Source organism: Solea senegalensis, linkage group LG19 (assembly GCF_019176455.1).
Source record: "Solea senegalensis isolate Sse05_10M linkage group LG19, IFAPA_SoseM_1, whole genome shotgun sequence".
NCBI lineage: Eukaryota > Metazoa > Chordata > Actinopteri > Pleuronectiformes > Soleidae > Solea > Solea senegalensis.
The window spans coordinates 1936696-1960501 of NC_058038.1; the positions used below are offsets into that span (position 1 = coordinate 1936696).

General features: G+C 40.3%; 1 protein-coding gene across 1 annotated transcript; it reads right to left on the minus strand.

Moving 5' to 3' along the window:
* Nucleotides 1–885: 885 nt before the first annotated feature.
* eve1 (even-skipped-like1) lies at nucleotides 886–8606 on the minus strand. The gene is made up of 3 exons (XM_044050962.1): nucleotides 8525–8606; nucleotides 3842–4050; nucleotides 886–1355 (listed from the first exon to the last, which is right to left on the minus strand). Exons 1-3 carry the CDS (start codon nucleotides 8604–8606, stop codon nucleotides 888–890), a joined length of 759 nt encoding a protein of 252 aa, XP_043906897.1. The 3' UTR covers nucleotides 886–887.
* Nucleotides 8607–23806: the final 15200 nt, after the last annotated feature.

Genomic DNA, 23806 nt, shown 5'->3' on the forward strand with positions numbered 1-23806 from the left:
GGTGGAATAGCTGTAACATCACAGTGTTAAACTATTTGTTCTACACACGGATAATTCTCTATATTTTGTGTTTCAAAACTGGACTTGATGATCAATTCCAACTTTGAGTAACATAGTTTCATGTAATAAAAGCTCTAATCGCAGTTCTTTAATGCCCATCAGAAGCAACATTTCTGGTCAGGATTCCTATAAGGTCTGTTCTAACTGCATTTAAAGCACTTATGGCCCCAATGACTGCACACATAATGGACAGATATCACACTACAATGCTACAATGTTGCTACAATGAAGCTGCAGCAATGTCCATCGTCTCAGCAGCTCCCAGGTTCCGGTTGCTTGGTAACAATGGACAGGACAGAAATGCAACCCTGCAAAGGCCTTGCTTATGCATTTTCAAGCATGTTTAGATGCTGCATGTGAATAACTGCTTACTTCCAAATAGCAACACCGTGCGCTGGACAAAACAGCCCACGGCCGAGTGGGAAGGCATGGCGTGCAGTACATGCACTGTGTGCAAACTGAAAGGCCACTGGTTCAATCCAAATATCCGCTGAGCAAGGCATCCAATCCCCCATTGCGCAGATAAGTGCTGCTCACTGCTGCAGCGCGCGGCTCGTGTGTTCAACGATGGGTTAACAGATTCACTATCACTAACTGGTGTGTGTGCAAAAATAACCAATTCTACTCAGGAATTCTTTTAACTCGCGTGTTTCCTGTTCCTGTTATGAGGAGCTACATATGAGCACGTAGCTTTGATGACAAGCTCCTCCTTGTACAGTCGATAGCATCGCGTGAAGTCACAGTGAGTGTACTGTCCTATTGCAGCCGTGTATCTGATCTAAGTTCAATGACCTTGTTTCTGTGTGGAATGAACTGGTCTCTGCTCGTCACTCCACACCAGCAGGCTCCATGTTGGCCTTGGTACTCCGAGCCTGGCTCAGTCCCAGCGCCTCCCCTCTGGCTTTGAGGATCTGTTCTTGTCCCCAGTGACGACAGAGCGGACAGGGGCATGAAGCTGGATGGTGCACGATGCTGGCGGAGGGGTAGAGGGCTGCCGTGGCTTGTGGAAGTCCCCTTGGCCTGCTGTGGTACTGGGAAAGGCGGAATGCATCCAGGGACCTCATGGGAGCAGAGTAGGGACTGTGAGCTGGGGATGCTGGCGAGGCGAGAGCGAGGGGGGAGTAGTGGTGGAGGGGGAGGTGATGAAGGTGGGGCGGGATGTAGGGGTACGGCAAGGTGGTGGAAGGAGAAGCGCGGCCCAACAAGAGTGCACCCAGAGGGTCGACCAGAGGGTGAGGCCACGGCAAGGAGTGTCTCTGACGTTTGTCCTTCATCCTCCTGTTCTGAAACCACACCTGGAGGAAGAGAAGAAAATACATAAAGGTTGACAACAACGGCCATGTACTCAAACTGTTCCTTCTGGAAGTATAGAAGGTGTAAAAAGAGAACAAAATTCAACACAAGAGACAGATAAATAAGACAAATGAGACTCAAGATTCTCTTAAATTTGTATTATACGACCTCCAAGTTGAGAAGAAGATTAACATTAGTTTGTGCTTCGTCCTAAAGTGGCAAAATGACAATTTTGTCAAGCCATTGTTCACGTGTTTTAAATAACTGGCTTGATCGGATGCTGCTTGGCTACATGAGAGTGCAATTGGAAATGACCTGAAGACATGTTAGAGAGTTATCAGTGGTCGCAATGTGAGGTTACATTACATTTTCATTTAAAGGCGACATCGAATGCTTGTATCACACATATATGTTAGTTATGGAGGTCTACTTACATATATTAACTTGTTTTCATGGTTAAAAACCTCCTAATCGCTGCAAACGAGCCGATCAAAATATCTCCTCACTGACGCTCTCGTCAGCCGCGCTGTTTCAGACCAAAACCACACCCCCAGAAGGTGGACTGTGTTGTGATTGGCCAGCCAACGAGAGCTTTCCCACTGTCCTGTGTTACCTGGAAGTGACGTAATAGATAGGCCAGCTCTCAGATACACAGCTCCCCCTCTGGCACGGTGGATGCTCTGCATCTCAGCAGCTACAACGAGAGTAGTTCTTCTTCTTCTGCGGTTGAATGTACGCAACCGGATATTAATATGCCAATAACAACGTACGTCACTTGAACATTTGGGGTAAACAGGAGATGATTCTGCAGTTGTTTGCTTTGATTCAGAAAATACAACAATGTTGACAAGTAGGACAAGGATTTTTGAGCTCACACCAACAGTGAAGTTGAAGAGGTAAATGTGGGTAACTGAGCACCGCTCTAATCTCCAGGCAGATCCAGAGCAGGATTCATGCATTTCCTTCAGTGAAATTGGTGACGTATGGATAGAGTATGGTACACACTCACATAGGCACTATTTAGCCAATAGTTGTTAAAGGTCTTGTGATATGCATTTTTACTGTGGAAAGAGAATACCCCCCCCCACACCATTTTTTAATGGACAGAGCAGATTAAGTGTGAAAGTATGAAAGAGAAGGCTAGACGCGTAGCAAATTAGAATCAAACCCAAATCACTGCAGAAAGCCTTCACCTCTGGGGTCGACCAGGTGAGATATTTGACGTGAAACACTTATCTGGATGCAGATTGTCCACAGAGAACATTCTAGTAAAGATGTATCCTACTACTCTAAATGACACGTTATTTTCCTCAGTACCTTGTTGTCCTGTGTCCTAAAATTCAAAGATGGGGCTGATAAGTAACAAGTGTGTCTGTGAGTCTAGTCCTCAACTGTTTTACCAGCTCACACAATCTCCCGGAAGGCAGTGCTTCTAAAACGTCAGGTGGTGGCGTTTACAAGGCCTCGCCTCGCATTCCTGCTCCTTCATAAAAGACCCTCCAGTAGCTGCCAGAAAGGTGGGCACATTTACTGCCTCTGCATCAAACGTGAGGTGCAGCTAAACCTGCCACTGCTCAATCTTCTGTGCTGACTGAAACAACAAACGGGAGGAGACATTGAATGCAATAAAACAAATGTCCCCACGTTTCAGAACCTTCCCTGGAAAAATCCTGAAGACATGTGTTAATACACAACATTTAGCAAAGGACATGTCTCAAATCTAGTCTGGTGTGTTTAGTGACAGCACTGCTGAAAGTTCAGAGTCTGTGACTGAGTCCTATGAGGACGTACGTACTATGAAGTAAAAGAAAACGACGTGCCTGATACCAAACTGAGTATAGAGTCAAGTGCTGGAACTGTGTAATAGAAAAGCTCCATAAATGTCCCCAGAGATGCTCCTGCTGCATCCCTCAGATGTGAACGTTAAGCTCTGAAAATGTCCACACCAAATTTTCTGGACATTTCCTACAGTTGTAAAAAAAACCACGACACCTTATCAAAAGTGTCTGCTTTGAAAGAGGCCTCTTCAAGAGTGTCTATATTTAGTCATGTCCTAATAAAGGCAGCTGCAAGTTATAAAACGAGTGTGCAGACTGTGACTGGAGATTGTTTTGTTAAGTTCAAAGATCAGCTGTCAAAGTCTCAGCTTTTACACAAGTATGGTCCGAATAATGGAGGCTTTTTTAAACATCGACAACTCTGTGACAACAAAGCAAACCTCGTCTGCTGATGAAGACGACGACCATGTGTGAAGACACTCAAACATTCAACATGTGAAAAACATCAGAAACCATATATCGGGAATGCTTGGGCCGATAACTGATACAGATACTAGAATAGAAGCTTTGTGTCTTCACCCATTTTCATAAATACAATGAATGAAAAGTCAAACTGTTTTAGATTTCATTATCAGTATCAATATTTATATGGATCACCTCTAACGTTTGAAGGGTTGACCTCAGACACTCAGCTCGTTAGTGGTTCATACCTTTATCGTCGTCTCCGGGAGGTTGAGCGCCGTGGCCAGTTCACACCGCCGGGGTCTGGACACGTAACTCTCCTTCCCGTACTCCTGCTCCAGGCGGGACAGCTGCTCCCGCGTGAACGCGGTCCGGTGCCGACGACTGTTGTCGATCAGGACGCTGCGCGGGCACGAGTCCTGCTGAGCCGCCACCGGCGTCTGTCTGCCCTCCGACACTGGGAAACAAACACGCAGGAAATGATGTGGAAACACTATGTTTTTATTGTTATAGTTTTATTATTATTATTATTATTATTATTATTATTATTGTTGTTGTTATGATTATAATTATTATTGTTGCTGTTGTTATGATGATGATGATGATGATTATTATTATTATTATTATTATTATTAGTAATGTTCAGTTTATAATATAAATCAATTCAAAACTACATTATAGGTCAAAATATCAGATGAACATTTCTAAAAAGTTTCTTGTTAATATTATTGTTGTAATAATAATAATAATAATAACGATAATCTATCTAATAATATTACTGTTATTATTAGTACTAGTATACACGTGTATTTACATAGTCCATATGAGGAAATTATTTGTAATAAAACTTAATGATATGTAAGAAAAAGAGAGGACTTTAAAAGTATATTCTACATATTTGAGTTAAAAAATATATCAAACACGTGCTGATAAACACTGGAGTGTTGAGGACGAAAAACAAAATACAAAGTAGCATCTAATCAGTTCTGGAATGAATCAAACGTTCCATGTCAGTTTAGTTTAGCTGCGACTTTGTTCATTAACGAGTTGTGTACAGTTTTGTTGGTACTTACACATCAGGCGGCTTCTCTTTCTGTGGACGAGTCAGAAGGAATAAATAAATAAAAACAATCTAAATAAATGGAAACTCTTCCTTCCTCTTCCTCGTGCTCGGTCTCTTCTTTCCTCTCCGCTTGTGGAACACCAGGATTTACCTTTACCTGTCCTCTCTCTCTCTGTCTCTCTGTCTGTCTCTCTCTCTGTCTGTCTCTCTCTCTGCTCCATATCTCAGGTCAGGCGCTCGGTGCAGACAGAGGCCGCGTGCTGCCGTGGAGTGGTGTGTGTGTGAGTGTGTGTGAGTGCGTCGGGCCGGCGCGGCGCCGCGGTCCACGCACAGAGGTGTTAAATGTGTTTAAGGGCTGAAGCCTTTGGTCTCTGTCTCGGCCTTTGTACTTTTGTTATGGAGAATTAAAGACGCGCATGCAGAGACAGCGGCGCAGAGCCTCATTGTTCTCCGCCGTTTGATGTTGGCACGTTTGGAAGTGGATCATTACAGGACTAATGGCTCCAAAGTGGCAGAGGTGCACGTTCTACCATAAACAAAACACACATCTGATATATTCTGGAAGTATTTTATATATATATATATATATATATATATATATATATATATATATATATAGTCGAATACATTTAAGTGGAGTATTCTCTTTATTTACAGTATAGAGCGTTTCTTTCATGGTCTGTGCTTCTTATTTTGGATCATTTCATCATCGCAGTGCAGACTGAAGCAACGCGACCCTTGAACCAGTGTTTTGGAGCTTATTACGGCTATAATCTGTTCTGATTGTTAATCCAGCAGCCAGGTGATGATGATGATAAGGACAGGCTGGGGGACAGAGACAGACAGACGCCACAGCAGGGTGGAGTCACACTGACTGTAGTCACATAGAGGAAATTTATCATTATATATGGCTATTTATTTACTGTACATGAAAGCGAAGGACTGCGCTGAAGGAGCACAGCGTTTCTAGAGCATTAGAATAAAAAAAACCAAGTCATAATAACGTTTATTTGTTGAAGAAATAAAGTCGATTCTTCTTCTGTTTTGATAGTTTACTCTGTAGGTGAGTAAATACAATAAGTCACTTGTTATTTTATTATATAAATCTGTTTTATTTCCAACATACAGGGAATTTAGTTTGGTGCTTTTGATGCATAACAAACTAGAAAACCAGCAGACACAAGTAAAGGAATACAGAATATTTTCTATTAAGTAAAATCAGCAAGAACAGACAATAGGAAATGTAAATCAAACGTTACAATTTAAATATTAACTAAAGACAAGACATATATAAAACACAATATGAAGGATATAAAAACAGTCTAAAATGTTAGCTTCTTATTTATACTATAAGACGTGAGATTGTATGTAAATATGTGTATAATGTATCTGAAACACATAATTCTACAGTTTTTATTTTTACGTCAGTACACTGTGTATACAGTAATATATACATATACACACACACACATATATGTATATATATATATATATATATACACACATATATACACATATATATATATATATATATATATATATATATATAATATACACACATATACACACACACATATATATATATATATATATATATATATCAACATCAGCTGTGACAGAAAAGACATTCAGCAGCTTTTTTTTCCTGCTTGGTTTGTGGCCGTTTGTCTCAACAAGACGTCAGACTTTGTATGAGAACAGTCATTTGCTTAAACTTCCATGTGATGTTTACACTGATTGCAAGTGAGTGACGTTTATCTGTCATTGATCTAATCACCGATTCCTAATGGAAATGCAATAAAATATTCCATTGAATGGAAACACGGCTAATGAATGATGGAGCCTTTCTGTCTTCAAGCCCAAGCAAGAAACCTGACCTTTACTGACAAGATCAGTCGAGTGTCTCTTTAAAACATTTGTTTGTCTTTGAACAAAAAACATTTGTTGTGGTTGTAAAATGAGAGGAATATGCATGAGACGTCACTAATATTTATAAAAACAGCACTAGGTTCAGTAACTACTGCTGGATGTGCTGTCACTGTAACAAACACACAATAATACAATCTTTAATGACTCCTGATTCTAGCAGCTTAAGTTACACATGTTACCTCCAGTGATTCAACCCACTCTCCAAACTCCCATTCACGTCATGAAGAGAGGCTCCATCATATTCCACGTCCGTGAGCCATCCACTTACTTCTGCAGCTGTTATTTTAAAAGTGCAAAATGCAAAACTAAGCACCAGCATGTAAAAGCAAAGACAATGCGATTGTGCTCATGCACAAATATGCATGTGTCAACCACACTGAGCTTCCTTTGGAAGTCAAACCAGAGAGTTGCCCTCAGTTAAACGCTTGGAACTACTTTTGAAAACTATAACAAAACCTACAGTAACTACATCATGAATATGAAGTGCTGAAATGTATGGCTGGCAGCGAGTGTACAGTATATCACAGTGTAGTTATGGTCGTGTAGGCACAGGCAGGCGCAGTCACTCACATCGTTAACATCTGAGGAGCAAAGAGAAAGGAAAGGTCTACAAGAAGGTTGTGACCCTGCTGTGATGTATGGTCTATGCGCAAAATGTCCTCATTCTGAAAAGAGTCCTGTGGTGCGTGCAGAAGCAGAAGACGAAGCTTCACGTGTCTGCTCGTCCCCTCGCCGTCCACTATCTGTCTCATTTTCCTCCTCTTCCACTTCTGTGACTTCCGTGTCATGGAAATACGGCAGTTTCATGTAGATCATGTGATAGAACCAAACCAGGAAGTCACGATCACGTCGATTGTTTATATGAACAGTAAGTGCAGGTGATGATCGTATATCAACCTTATCGTTTCTGAGTGGGCTGAATGTACCTGATCAACGTTTTCAAATCGTAAACTTAACCTTGACCCTCCCACTTCATCTCCACACCATTCAACCTGAGCTGTCCCTCAAGTCTGCCACCTCCTGTCTTTTAGACGGTGGTCTACATCATAAGAGGTCTCACTGCAGTCTTGACGACCTTCCCTTTCACTTCGCTGTTATCCTTCTGTCACACATGAGTCCACCCTCTCCCCCCTGCCTGCACTCTCTTCACTCTCAGAGTAACATGAGAGGAGGAGAATGTCTGCTTTTGTTTTACACACTTATTTAAGTTTATACTACATTTATTTATTAAAAAAAAAAAACACAAAAACTTCAGGCTTAAGGACAGATGACAGTTTAGGTTAAATAACCTCTGTCATCAGAGTCCTAAACCGAGCTCCCTCAGGCTACGGCCGCGCAAATCTGAAAACAAAAATGATTTCATGATCATTCACATACACTGGTCATGAGTTGCTGGTGTAAACACGAAGCAGACCGTCTCTATAGCTGGTTGCAGAAAGAACCACTAACGAGGAACAGCTACGGTGAGAAGTGAAAGCAGGGATTTCTTTTCTTTGGACCGATGAAGAGGTGAAAAGGTTATTGATAACGACTGTTAGAAGTGCTTGTAGTTTGTTTTCATGTGTTTGTGTTCACCCCCATGCCTTTTGTTTTTATCTGCACTCAAAGCTGCTTCACACTACAGGGTTTGTCATTCACCCATTCACTCACTCACACATTCATACAGTGCATCTGTGTGCATTTTCATCTCACTTCTTCACATCCATCATTCACACGCTGCCGACACAGCCGTCAGGAGCAACGTGGGTGTTGAGGGTCTTGCCCAAGGACACATCGGCATGTAGACTAGTGGAATCCAACCCAGAACCTTCAAGTCAGCTGATCCCAAGGATGGATTGTGTTATCGTTATTGTTATGCTCAGGAATGAGGCCACACACATCCACTAACCACTGGATCTGAGGATGCATTCCTGACAAATTGGGAGCATTCAGACGTAACCTTGATCTGCACGTGATGTGATCACCCAGGAGGGATGCTCGGTCAGGTTTACCATTCCACTGGTGTGAGTGGCCTGGACCATCTTAGTGTACAGTGTACAACAAACAGCACAACACAATGGAGAGTGGCTCAATCCAGTGGCTCTTTCTTCCTGTTCAGGAAAAGTTCTGGTGCCGAATCATCTGACTGTCGTGGGGGGAGATGGTCCAGCTCCAAATTCACCTTCCCGTACCATTTTACCCTGGTACCTCAAAGGGAAGGGTGGAACAGTTGGTGGTGGTCGTTTTGGTAGTTTTCCTAATGGAAAGAAAAAAGTACCTAAAGTACCAAACCAAACCGTTCCACTCGATGGAAATACGGCTAAACCCAAACTATCAATTTAAAGACTCATCCTCGGGGACACTTCTTCAGGAACACACAGGACGGAACACATTCATCAGCAACAGACCATGTCCTCACAGTAGCTTGCTCTCTGTCCCGTCCTCTTGATAAATTCAAAGTTGTCTTTCTTGCACTCCTGGAACCAAACGTGAAAATGTCTTTCACATGTTTCTGAGCATCGACGGTTGGAGAAAACCTCCACCCTCCAGTTGAGGTCATGGGAAATAAAGGTTGTTGGGAGGCTGTCATGTGGAGGAATGAAATGTCCTGCACTGTGTGACTGATCAAACTCTTGCACTCACACGTTCGAGGAGCAGCGCACATGCTGCACGGCCTCTGGTTGCAACATGTGTCAAACAACTGGGTCGCACATGTTGCTATACTGTTTGCGAACTTACAGAAAGTATGTGTGTTGTCCCCGAGTACACCCGCATACCGAATGTGTTAAAAGTACAACAACCAAGAAAGGTTTGTGCAACATATGCTAACATCGCCAGCATCTCGTGTGGTTTTATTGTGCTGCTGGTCTCAGTGCAGTTGGAAGTAGCCTAACGACTGGCAGCGATCATTTAAACACACATTTATGACTTTATGTCTTCAAGCTGGAAGGTAACAATCCATGTGAACGTTTGTTTCTTTTACAAGCCGAGTTTGAATCTCATATATTTGGAGATGGCCCAGCTGATTTAACTGTAAACAGTGTTTACATCTGTCTATATGTCAGAACTGAATTGTCTGGTAGCAGTAAAGTTGAACAGATTTTAAGGAGGTGGCTGTAATTAATTAGCTCTTCAGTGATGTTTTCAGCTTCCAGCATGTTAGTCCTGACAAGACACCATAATTAAAAACATTGACAGTATCCGTAAGCCTTGAAATCTTTCTATAAAAGCCAGGAAAAACTGTTGCCTGCAACTGCTGGTGAAGACAGAAGGGAATTTCATTCCCCAGCCATCTTTAGGTTATTGTGTGTACCTAATAAAGTGGTCATATGCTGCTGTAGTTCATACACTTCAAGGTATGACATGGTACGTGTGGTCTTCTTCTTTGTTACTGATGCCTTTCTATCATCTCCAACGAGTGTGGTCATTGCTCAGATCATTGTCTGTAAACACTGCAGGTGGTTGTGAGTGAAAATGCCAGCAGGTCAGAAGACCCTCACACTTTCAACGAGTCCACGTTCAGAGTCATTTAAGATCTGATCTGAGTTGTGTTTCCTCTGTGTGGGCTGGATGGTGAGAGCTGTGTCAGCTACGTGCACAGTGTGACGTCACATGAGCACGACACAGTGTCGCCTGCCAAGAGAAGCCCACAAGAGAACACAATAACAATGTGCACAAACTGAGGACATCCAGCATTCCATGTATTTAAAGGGGAAAAGGAGCCGAGAAGCTGATAACAGATAATGAACTGTAGAAAAAGGAGTTTGTTGTTACGGTGTGGCCTGTGAAGGTTGACCCGTCTTCTGAGACAGATTTACAATAGTTTTATCCTTCATCTCGACAGTCCTCATCAGATGAAGAGTTTGACTTTGGATGTTTGTGTTTTACTGTATCTAATGTATCCATGAGTCTTATCTCTGAGGTCATCGGAGGTACAAAATAGACAGTGCTATAGTTTTCTTGTGTTCCTTCTCATACGCTCCTGCAGCAGTGCATTAAAACCAGTAGAAGCTCGGCTTCAATGGATTACCATGAGACCAATAGCTTTTTTGAAAGAGAAGGTGATTGGATAAACAGGAACCACTCAGGGTGTCAGTGGAGCAGTGGGCGGACACGGACGCTGGGCTGATGCCTGATGATTGGAGTAACTGTCTAACAGGCGGAACCACTTTTTGAAATGAGCGTCCAACAAATGTCACTGGTGTAGTTGGTGCCCGATGCTGGAGTAGTGACCAGTAAATGTCCAGAGTCCAGAGGAGGTGCAGAAGTGTGCTACTGTTCTGCCGTTCAAATAATACCGTACATTATGCTGAAAGGCAGAAGTAATCATTAATAACCTCCAACCTCGTCTATGCTTTGACACAAAGCAAACTTTCCTGATAAATGTCTTCAAATATAAGACTCAAAGTTCTCACAATGCCGTTTAAATTTGATGATAGAATTGAATTGGGACACACGGTGGTGACGTGGCTAGCGTTTTTACCACACAGAAAAAAAGTCATGAGGCCGCCCATGGCCAAAAGGGTCAATGGCGGGGGTTCCCCTGACCAAGGCACCCAATCCCCCATTGATCGCTGGGCGCAGAGAAGTTCTGCCCACTGCTCTTGGGCCCGGCTTCTGTGTGCTCACTACTGCTGCAGTAAGGATTAGTTCAATGGATTAGGATTAATTCAAAATTCACTCTCACTAATTGGTGTGTGTGTGTGTGAAAAAAAGAAGTGTTCTTGAGCTGGTTTACACAGACGAGCAGAGTCAGGAATTTAACCCACAACCTTCCAGCTGAAAGATGACTCATTCTTCCACTAAGTATGTGGAGGATAGAGCAGCAGACAATAGCTGCACGGATAGAAGCAAATTGAGTATAAAGTTGCCTCACACGGGGCAGTTAGGGACAGAACTGTGTTTCTCATTGACTTTGATCATCCAGATTTTGTCCAGCTGTTATTTTACACTCTTGTTTTAGCAGCCATTTGCCAACACCTCAGCCCATAACCAAACAACCCTGGATGCTACATAACTGATTATAGGGGCACATGTGTCTTGGAGGAGTAGATCATGGCCACCGTGGAGCGCTGATGGATGTGAATTTTATGTGAAACACATTTAATAATAGAACAAAGAATAATTTCCTGCAGCCACCTATTGTGCACATATTTCACTCAGAAGGATACACGGCTCCATTTGTGACTCTGCAAACCAATGACATTCTCTTGTTGGCCTTTAGCCTCAGGATCAAGACTTTTATTTCTTTGTTCGATGTCATGCTTTTCATTAATGCCACTGCACTTGTCACACGAGCCCGTGTTATCCCAAAGGATTGATCGAATGATCAAAGTACACAGTTGTATCTGTAAAACATATGGCGAGTGAATCTGCTTCGTCACCACTCTGTGGTATTTTACCATCGGAATTCCACAACACAATAAGCACTGACTCAATAACTCAGCCTCTGTCCATCATTCTACTGCTGAGTTGTCTCCACGTTCCTTTAAAGTGACTGATCGCCTTTATTTTCTAGAAAGCAGCCATAATGCCTTATTGTGTTACATCAAATCAGGTGAGAAGAGCCTCCAAATTAATTCATAATTATAAATAATTACAATTAAACCATTTATTGCAACAAGTATACTTTGTGCTGATGGCTCTGCTCTTGGTGTTCCATAGGGCGAGTATTTTTGAGAAATTGTGCTTCCCAAACTCAGTTTCCCCTGAGTCCAGAAATATCTTAGATAGATCTCAGAAGATATTTCTGGACTCAGAGTTAACTGAGGTTAAGAAGCACAATTCTGTGCTTCTGTAAAAGTATTCCTTTAAGCTGCATGCTAAACCAAAGAGGGAGAACAATGCACAGGATAGCATTTTAAACTAGCCTGCAAAAGACAGCAACGATGTAACCAGACATGAGTGAGGGAGGAGTCATTATTTAAAGCTGTCTCGGGGAAAAAAAGTGAGAAAAAGTCACTACAAACAAACATGCTTTTGAGTTTTGAGCCTAAAGTTTTTAGAAAATGTATAGAATAATATTATTTTGTCCAATAATTATAAGAAAATGAACATTAAAATTACACGTTGTAAACATTCTATGCTTTAAAACATGCTGTCAATATTTTAATCGGATTTAATAGTTGAGTGAATTTGCAAATGTAAGTTGTTAACGTAATATTTAGAATTGTGGTGTTAAATGTTTTAAAGTATGACGTCATGCAGGAAGTACTGAACGATTCTGTGAACAAATCTTGTTAATGATTCAGTTCAAGTGAAGACAACTGCTCTGACAGTCACGAGTGTGTTTGTGTGTTTGTGTCTGAACCAAGTGGAGCCGAGTCGTGCTAGAACTGTATAATAGAAACGTGCCGTGAGCTTTAAGTTTGAAAGTTTGTCAAACAGGAAAACACGTGGCCAGTTCGCAGCTTATAATTCTGTCCTAGTTGAAACGATGCAGCGATGACGTTCTCTCTCACTTGTTCACACTCTGCCATGGTGTGACTGGTCACTGCTGGTTTGATATGAGTGTGTATGGAAGAGGAAAACGATGCTCAGTGCAGACACAGTCTTTGCATCTGTGGCCGGCAGGATGTGCTGAGTATTGACACCAGAGGAGCGATGGTCTCTCTGTTCAAAGGCTGCATTCAGAGTCTGTGACTAGAATTATAATCTCAATATGATGAAGCAGATGCAAACTGTGGAAACACATAATAATCCCATTAAGTCCAGTTTTCTTCTTTTGTTTTTACTATTTATTCACCAATCAACTATTACATAGACGTAATAGTTGATTGGTGAGTTTCATCTGCAGGTTATTCAAACATTAACACTTTGAGAAGACACTCTCTGTCCTGGGCTCGTCTCACCTGACGACAAGACAGTACATGCAGCAGATGATCCAAGACAGTCTCTCCATTTAGTTCAAACTCACAGAATATTCAGTTCCATTTATTAATTGTCTGTCTTCTTTGCAGTGTAGGCAGCTGTAGCGACCTTTCCACCTTGGATTTATATTACTGATCAATAACAAGTACAAATTGAACGTTATGAATGTTTTGATGCACATTTCCATTTGCACATTTAAAAACCCCAAGATGTGAAAAAACAATTGCATACAAGTTTGTACATTTTAGGAACAATGGCAAAAAAAGGCAAAGGAAACTGATTGATTGAATTAATGGTGGAGTTCAGAAATCACACAACTGAAAAGTCACTCAGATTTCACTTTTCACTGAGGAGAAGAAATAAATAACTGCAGTAATTGATGAAACATTTTGATCCTTCTTCTGTGGTGACCTGGTTTTCACAAACTGTGCTTTATCTCAGTGAATTGCTCAACAGCAGTGATTAGAAAAAAAACACGGATCTGGACAATCTAACTTTTCTAAGTTTAACTTTTAATTTGTTGTCTTATTAAGTGAACGCACAGTCAAGTTTTTTAAGGGATATTGCTTATCTGTATTATCATTTGCCACTGAATCAACATACAACACATTTGTTAAAGAAATAGAACAATGACACTCAGTTGTCTGGACAGCATCACCCTGTAAAGTGACGCCTTTGTGTGTTTATTAAACATTAAAATCTGCTTGAACAACCTTTAAAATGACTTCAGACAATGGATAACCATAACATTAACTTTTAGAAATGTAAAAAAAGAGTTTTTTTTTACATTTAATGAGCACAGATTGGCACAATAAGTGGTAGAATTACAGTTCACTGAGGGTCAGTGGCTTGAAGAGTGGGATTTAATGGAAGGCCCCATCATAACTGAGACATAACTAAGCTCACATGCTCAGAAAACAAACAACAACAGTCACAAGCAAAGCAACACAACAACAAATGCACAAGTCTATAAAATTAAACAATAAAAAAATAAATAAAATAAAAGACAGAACATGAGAAACAAACAAGACAATCTGACGGAGAGTGACAGGAGAGCACAGTACGGTCGAAACAAGACACAGAATATCATCCACACATTTAATCCAGTCCAACTCTGGTCCAATTGAATGTAAACATGCAATAGTAACTCCACGCCCACTCAGTGTGTTAGCATGACTTCTTTTGATGGAATTTCAGTCAGATGACCTGTGTTCATGTGTTCATGTGTTCATGTATTAGACTAACACAATCATGTAAATGCACTGACTTCCATGAGACGTCCCTCTAAACTGATGACGTGTGTGTGTGCTTCTTGTTGCACACATGACTTCAGCACTGCAGCTGTTCATTTACTCTGTTGCAGATTATAGTCCCGTGCAGATGTGATGCACTGTTTGCTCAGTAAATCTCTGGGCTTTGTGTTAGAAGGCAGTGAAAGCAGCTGCTGCTTTAAATAACAGCAGGGACGACACTAAACCACTGTCTCTGAAGACGGTCTTCATTGCAGAATATAGCTCCAAACACCAGTGGTGGCCCGTCCCGATACTGTGGTGATATGCAGTTATCATACTTTCGTGCACTGGTGTCCACTGAGAGATTGTTTGGCGCTGCATTCTCTAATCGACTGTCTGTACAGTTACAGTGTTGGACACGTTGGTTTGTCTCCTCACTACCACAGGTTGACACCGGTGTTTGGAGCTGTGACCTGTGACGTTTCTGCTCTTTCAGTCAAAATCAGGACGATTTCTCTATAATCATCACATTGATGTGACTCCAGATCTTTCCTTGAACAATAAAAATAAATATTCTAGACACCAGACTCACCGAGAAATGATTATTCTGGGACAGATAACCTAAAGAAAGTACTGGCATCTTGTGAGAGGATTTGGTAATCCAATCATTTTGGTAATGATTGGATTACCAAATCAAGATGACAGTTTATGTTTATGTACAGTTAGGCCCAGAGATATTTGGACAGTGACACAAGTTTTGTTATTTTAGCTGTTGACGAAAACATATTCAGGATAAAATTATATCCAAATCGGAGCAAGGGATTAGGGATTACAGCTCTTTAATACGTAGCCGCCTCTTTTTCAAGGGACCAAAAGTAATTGGACAATTGACTCAGAAGGCTGCAAAAAAAAATAAATAACAAGGCTGCATGGGCTCTTCCCTCGTTAACCTGTCATCAATTAAGCAGTTAAAAGGTCTGGAGTTGATTCCAGGTGTGGCGTTTGCATCTGGAAGCTGTTGCTGTGAATGCACAACATGTGGTCAAAGGAGCGCTCAATGGAGGTGAAACAGAACATCCTGAAATCCATCAGACAGATAGCAGAAATGTTAGGAGTGGCCAAATCAACAGTTTGGTACATTCTGCACTGGTGAGCTTGGGAACTCAAAAAGGCCTGGACGTCCACGGAAGACAACAGTGGTGGATGATCACAGAATCCTTTCCATGGTGAAGAAAAAGCCCTTCACAACATCCACTCAGGTGAAGAACACTCTCCAGGAAGTAGGTGTATCAGTATCTAAGTCGACCATAAAGAGAAGACTTCATGAGAGGAAATTCAAAGGATTCACCTGAAGAAGCCAGTCCAGTTCTGGATCAGCGTTCTTTGGACAGATGAGACTAAGATCATGTACCAGAATGATGGGAAGAAGAATCCAAAGCACACCACATCTTCTGTAAATCATGGTGGAGGTGGTGTGATGGGCATGCATGGCTTCAATGTGATTATTGATGACGTGACAAAAGACAGAATCAGCCGCATGAATCCTGAAGTGTGTAGAGATATACTTTCTGATCACATTCAGCCAAATGCAGCAAAGTTGATCAGACGGCATTTCACCGATGGACAATGATGCAGAACATACTGCAAGAGCAACCCAGGAGTTTTTTAAAGCTTCTTTGCTTGAGTGTGTGCAGCAGCTACAATGGTTTCTATGCGTGGACTAAAATATAAGCCAGTCAACGTCATTAAGGGGAAACTTGGACATTGTGAAGCAACGTTATCCAGTAAAAGTTCCTTTATTGATCTAAGATGTTTTTGCTGTCTTTTAGTGGCTGTTTTAGGAGTTAACCCTGAGCGATTCAACATGGCCTCAAATGAATAAGGCATTGAAATTGCAGAGCACTGCTGTGTGTCCTCCTCTCCTCTTCCCTTTTCTGTCTGTCCTATCAAAGAGACTTTTAGAAATAGTGTTCTTAAATTTGTTTTCCTTATTTTTTTTCTCAGTACAATAACATCCACTGGAAACATGAGCCAAGTTCTGTCTAAAAAACAAACTTGACTAATAAAGCGGCTTCTTTGTCTTGTTTCCTCTCCTCATAAATGCTCATGGTCTGAAAAAGAAAGGGAAAACAAAACAGAGAAAGAATGCAGAGCTCCACCACGGCTGCTCATTCTCTCCATGTCACCACCACAATGTGATATAAAGCAAAAAGAACCCACACACACACACACACACACAAAGCAGCGACTTTTTTATAAAACACAAGTTCATCAAATTCAACATCTAACCAAAACATCTACTGACATAATGGCAACAGAGACAACAAGACACAGAGAACAGGGTGGGGTAGCTCAGTGGATAAGACCGGCACCTGTAAGCAAAAGACATCATGGTCGCAAGTTCAACTCCACCCCTGGCAGGTTCTACTCAATTCCCTTGTACTGTAAGTCACTTTGGATAAAAGCATCTGCTAAATGACATGTAATGTAATGTAATGTAACGTAATGTAATGTAACGTATTGTAATGTCAGTCAGTCAGTCATCATCTAACCGCTTGATCCTCCACCAGAGGGTCGCGGGGGGTGCTGTGCCAATCTCAGCTACATCGGGCGATAGGCGGGGTACACCCTGGACAGTTCGCCAGTCCATCGCAGGGCCACACACAACTAGAGACAAACAACCATTCACTCTCACACTCACTCCTACGGTCAATTTAGAGTGTCCAATTTACCTAATCCCCACATTGCATGTTTTTGGACTGTGGGAGGAAGCCGGAGAACCCGGAGAGAACCCACGCACACACGGGGAGAACATGCAAACTCCATGCAGAAAGGCCCTTGTTCCAACCGGGGCTCGAACCCGGGTCTTCTCGCTGCAAGGCGAGAGTGCTAACCACTACACCACCGTGTGACCCGTAATGTAATGTAATGTAATGTAATGTAATGTAACGTATTGTAATGTAATGTAATGTAATGTAACGTAACGTATTGTAATGTAACGTAACGTAACGTAAAATGTAATGTAAATGTACGTATGTAATGTAATGTAATGTAATGTAATGTAACTTAATGTAATGTATAATGTAAATGTAACATAATGTAATGTAAATGTAACGTTAAACGTAATGTAAATGCAATACGCATTGTAATGTAAATGTAATGAATATATATGTAAAAATGTAATAAGTAAAATGTAATTTAATGTAATGTGTAATTGTAATGGGCAACGTATGTGCACAATGTAATGTAACGTAATGTAATGTAATGTAATGTAATGTAACGTAATGTAATGTAATGTAATGTAATGTAACGTATTGTAATGTAATGTAATGTAACGTATTGTAATGTAATGTAATGTAATGTAATGTAACAGGCAGATTGCAGTAAAAGTAAGACACACGTGAAACACATGAGGACAGGAAGCAGAGGAAGAAAGTTACAAAATAAAAGCAGGAATAAACCAGAAAGAAAAGTGGAGAAAATGACTCTTGTTGTCTGCTGGGGAGGCAGCAGTGAGGAGGAGGAGGAGGAGGAGGAGGGGGACAGGAGGAGGCGGGAGAAACGAGAGGATCTTTAAAACTGTCTTGATTTTAAAGAACGTGGCAGAGACACAATAAACTTTGCAACCGATTTTCAATGTTTTAATCCTGAGAAAACACAGAGTCAAGTCAATTCAGCACGTTTAATCCAATGATTCCAGGGATTTGGAATCTCACAGAAACTCCTGTGATTTAACGTAACTACAGAATATTAACAGACTGTCAGCTTTGTACAAGTTACAGTTCTAAACAACATTCCTGGTCAACTCGCTCTCATTGATTATTGCGGGATTATCTGGTGTGGGGCAGGCTTAACGGGATTGAGACAGGGCTGTACGATGTACTGTATATACATGATGTTTTATATTCATGTATTCTACCTGAGGCAGTGACTTTCTGACTAAGACTTAAATAATGTTGTACTGACAAACCAATCACTTTAAATAAAAATGAAATCAATTAGGCCTAAAACGTTCTTTTCCAGTGGTAGTTCCACTTGATTAGTCTTTACTTCCAGAGTTTAGAAACAGTCCCAGGTCCTGCGACACTCTGAAGACACTCTGAAGACACTCTGAAGACACACTCCTTTAATCTCAAACCTCTGCTGGTGTTCAGTGCGTTCACAGTGAGTCAGGACGACGACCTGAGCTGCTCACTGAGGTACAAGGCTCCCTCCTGTTGGCCACTGAGGGAACAGACCATGAACACCTGTCAACATCAACCTCAATATGCCTCAGTGCTTGGAATTCTACATGATTGATAGAACATAATCATAATCCACTTATCTCCACCTCTACACATGTACGTTATAGATTTACCATGTGTTAGTGAATATGATGGAAGAATATGATCATGAAAAGGACATCGAGTGAATTCCAGGTGTCACAGACAGATATGACCTGAGCCCTGTGTGTGTGTGTGTGAATATGAATAATAATATCACATAAACTGAACTGGAGGCTAAGAAGTCGAGCACAGAGGACAGACAGACAACAGACGAGGCTTATTAAACGATCACAAACAGGTCATATAGTAAATATAAAGAAAAAAGAAAAAAAACAGACCTTTGACCTTCAAATTCTTAAGAAAACACACACACTGCTAATCTGATGTTCATTTTGACATAAACATATACATAGAGCCACCAGTGTCACAATCAGTGGTGTTTAGCTCACGTAAATAAAACAAAAATCCTGCTCATACACATTTTTAACTGTGTTAATTGTGGTTTTCAGTACTGACTGAATATAAAGTGACATTATGAGCACAAATAGAACAGAGGCAAACATCAACATTCATTACACGAAATTAAAAGAATTAAAACAATGCAAACAAATGAAAAACAAACCCCAAAAGTGAATCAATCACTAAATTAAGATTTTATTTGTATATAAGCATATACATAAATATAATGCACCCAAACATGTCTTTATATACACACTGTACAGATACATTATGCTAGAGGCTGTCAGAGACATGTGACGGATAAATAACTGCTGAAATTTGAATTTAGATAATAAATGAATCAAAAATTATAATTTAGTAATTGTGTAAATTAAATAGTTAATGTGTTAAAGTGAAATATGTATAAACACACATTTTATTTTCGCTGCACTATCACATGCTGCTTGTTGCCTCATCACAACTCCATTCTGTTGTATTTCTCTTTAACTGTTAATTATCAATATCATTTGTCACTGTGTGTGTTTTTCTGGGATGTAAATACAGAACACTGCTGCTTTCAACACGTGACCTATAAAAAAAACACCGCACTGATTCGTTTTGTAACAGAAACAAATAAATAAATAAATGACGCGGAAAAAAGCGGAGAAAAGCGTCGGGTTGCGTTTGCAGCTGCAGAGCGTGATGCGTTCAGGTCATCACAATAATAATAACTGCTAAATAAATAACATATACTGTGTATCTTCGTGGTTTGCTGTGTATTATATTTTCAGTCCACTTCCCCTCCGACTTCTGTCAAACAGGTGCCACAGTGTAAGTGATGTCACGGGGTTCATTCACCGAGGAGACACGAAATTAATAAATGGAAACAAATAAATAAACAAAATAAAATCAGGCTACTTAATAAATAAATAAATAAATATATATATATATATATATGTATATATATATATATATATATATATATATATATATATATATACATATCTTTTCCTTTTAGATGGATTAATTCATGAAATAATTACAGTCCCCTATTTAACTTGTTTTTTGTTGTTGTCAGTATTTCTAAAAATCATTAATTCATTAATTCAGTTCATGTATTAATTAAATCAATTCATAAGTTCATACGTTCATAAATTCATTCAGACACACAATACTAATAGCACTGCAAACCAACTCATTTTACTAAAAAAAAATGGAAGCACATTTTTTAAGGAACTAAATGTCTTTTGGATTTTCTCTATTATCCCTTTATTATTATCATGATTATTATGATTATTATGATTATTGTTATTATTGTTTTCATCATCATCGTCCATTTAATAATTGATTCAGGTGTTGGTTAAGTGTGAGCAGAACACAATTGTATATTTGTATTATAGATTGTACTTTAGACTATTTATGAGAGACAATTTATTGAATCAATCATCTGATAATGTACCAGATAAACTCTTCCAGCGACTCTAAACAGGACGACCATAGACCATAGACCATAGACATGTGAGCACTGTTGAACTCTTCTATACAAGCGTGTTCTCCTTATATTAGATTCTCCTCTGTTAGTTATCGCTGTGAAATAATTGAATATAAAGTATTTTATTGATGATGCAGCAGGAATGTCAGGGTTAGCGTTAGGGTTGTTTTCGGGAAATGGAATAACAGCAACTTTACAGCAGACTTTATATCTCACATAGATTTAGAAACACCACACACACACACACACACACACACACACACACACACACACACACACACACACACACACTGACATGCACACAGGTCTGTTATTGACGTCCATGACTTTAGAAACCTTAAGCATAACCAGTTGATGCCTGACTCTAACTTTAACATAGAACCATAATTCAAATCTTGGCCTAGAAAATCGGTTCTGCCTCATTAGGACCAGGTTTTGGCCCACATGAGGACTACCGGTGCTGACAAGGTCAGGGTTTATGACAGAAACATACACACATACCCACACACATTCTCACACAACATTCTTACTGAGGACATAATGCATTTGTCAGCCCCTTAACTTAACCTTAACCATCTTAACTAAATCTATCACCCTTACACTTAACCTAAACCTTATTACATCACTAAACCTGAACCAAAAAGCCCTTTAAATTATTGAGGACCAGACAAAATGTCCTTACTTTCCTCAAACGTCCTCACTCTATGTGGTTTATATGTTTTTGAGTCCTCACACACGCACACGCACACACACACACACACACACATGCACACATGCAGACACACTCAGCTTCTGTCCTCTTGTTAAACGCTCAACAAGGTCAAGTTCAAGGACACAGGACACAAAGAAAGGCCCTGTAACACATAAGCATGAGTGAGTAGTTGCGTGTGCATATGCATTATAAACACATGTATATGTTACAATAATCAAACTTTATCACACAATGTCAAACATGTCCTCAGTTTGTGGACTTTTGACTCATCCAATAAAAGCAGAATTTGGTAACACAGTAAGACAATTGGGCGGTTTATTGGTGTTTATCCTGTGTCTAAATGAGTCAGCTGACTCTCTTCAGGGAAAGTGGACAAACACTGATCGTCATCATAGTTGGGGACAGTACATAGATGCAGTCAGGTGTCCAACTGTCCTGCAGGAATCATGATGTTTGTACAGAGACCTGGTCCTCACAATGCAAACACACAACCAGCAGAGTTTTTAATGTCAAACGTACCCACCACTGTGCAAAGGCACAGAGGCCAGTGAGGTGATTTGATGTAGACAGAATACACAAGAAGCAATATTTTTACAATAGTAATAAGACATTTTGGTTGTAATTATTGCTTTATTAAGTGTATTACACTCAACATTAAATTGCATTACTTAAGCTTTAGTTTTAATAACAGCTATCCTCGTCATTATTTGCTAAATGTTTGATTTATTTCACTATTTTTGTGCATCATTAATGTGTTTTTATTGTGAAGTAAACATAATTTTTTTACAAAAACAACAAAACAAAACAGACTCTTAAGGTCTCAGCCCAAAGTTTGTGAAAATCCCAAACCTGCACAATTACAAATGATTGATGATGTATATTATCCTTCACATTAGAGATACTAAACTATGCGAGGAGTCTAAAAATGTATCTGAGAGTCATTTGTGCAGTTGGGACGGAAGTAAGTCTGCTGTCAATCAGCAGTGAAACACACACACACAACCACAACACTGCAGTCTTCACCAGTGGCATAATTCATCTCACACACATCTGTGGACATTCTCCACAGATGTGGGCTTCTCACAAAATTGTTATTGCTGTGTACTAATGTAATTAACCATTCTTGGTTCCTCTCAGCTCGGGGGCCCCCGCCCTGTTTGCAACTCTCGAGAGTGAAATGTACGGCAATGTTTTCAGATACTGTGTTGAATTAGTTCTTTTCTGTCAGACGTCTGATGAACACAGTCATGTACATGGCAGCGGTCGATGATGGAGACTTTTGGTTCAGCATTCAAACAAACACATATTTAAACATGTTAAACAATAGTGTTGAGCTTCAGTGATTTAAGTTTACTTTTTGTCAGTATAACATATGTAAGTGCAAACTAATACTAGGTCACTGTTGGGATTTTTCTGCCCTCTAAGGTTAAAACAATGTGCAATTTATCAAAATCAAATTCATCTTCGGGCCCCATAAAGGCTCGGGCCGGCCCTGCCCTCAGCAGAAGGTTTCTCTGTATGTGTACGTTCTTTTTTGTGCAACGCCGACACTCGACTGCACACATACATATACGTAATTAATACTTAATGATACAAACAGATAAATCACCTGCTATTAGATGGTTGGACTTGTAATATATGTGAATTAAAATGTCATTAAATGAAATAAAAATCAAACAGGAAGAAAGCGCAAACCTCCGCCCAAGGCCGCGCTCTGTTTGCCGCAGTCAGTGACAGCGCACTGCTCTGTCCAACAAAGTTAACTTGATCTTTCTAATCAATCCGAATACGGATGCATATCCAGAAAATCTCGTTATTATTTCCCTGGGTCATAATCTTCATCTGCAGAAAAATCTAATCCCAATCCGCACCTTTTCACTTTTGGAGTTATGCTGCTCACAAACGGACAAACGCGGCCGAACACACCTCCACACACCTCCTCATAATTCTAATTCATAACGTGACAATGCAGTGCTTTCTGCCATTAAATGCATGACGTGCATGTTTCTAATTATTAGCGTTTATTTTGTATTATTTTTCTTATTTATTTTATTAGTAATGATTCATTTATATTCTACTGTGATGTAGATGATGGTGTTATTGGAGCTCTTCATCCTCGCTGTGTATCATGTACACTGTCAGGAAACCAGGGGCGTTTTAAGGACTTTTGGGGTCACAGGAAAAAAATAACTGACACAGTGAAGCATAAAAATTCTCCATGATTTATGTGAAA

Bases quoted from the DNA above. Each gene is read 5' to 3' on its own strand.
- eve1 (XM_044050962.1), bottom strand. From the start codon at position 8,606: ATGGTCCAGGCCACTCACACCAGTGGAATGGTAAACCTGACCGAGCAT. The intron at 4,051-8,524 runs GTTACGTCTGAA...TTTGTTTCCCAG, and splicing joins CACATCACGTGCAGATCAAG to TGTCGGAGGGCAGACAGACG. The intron at 1,356-3,841 runs GTATGAACCACT...CTCTTCCTCCAG, and splicing joins TCCCGGAGACGACGATAAAG to GTGTGGTTTCAGAACAGGAG.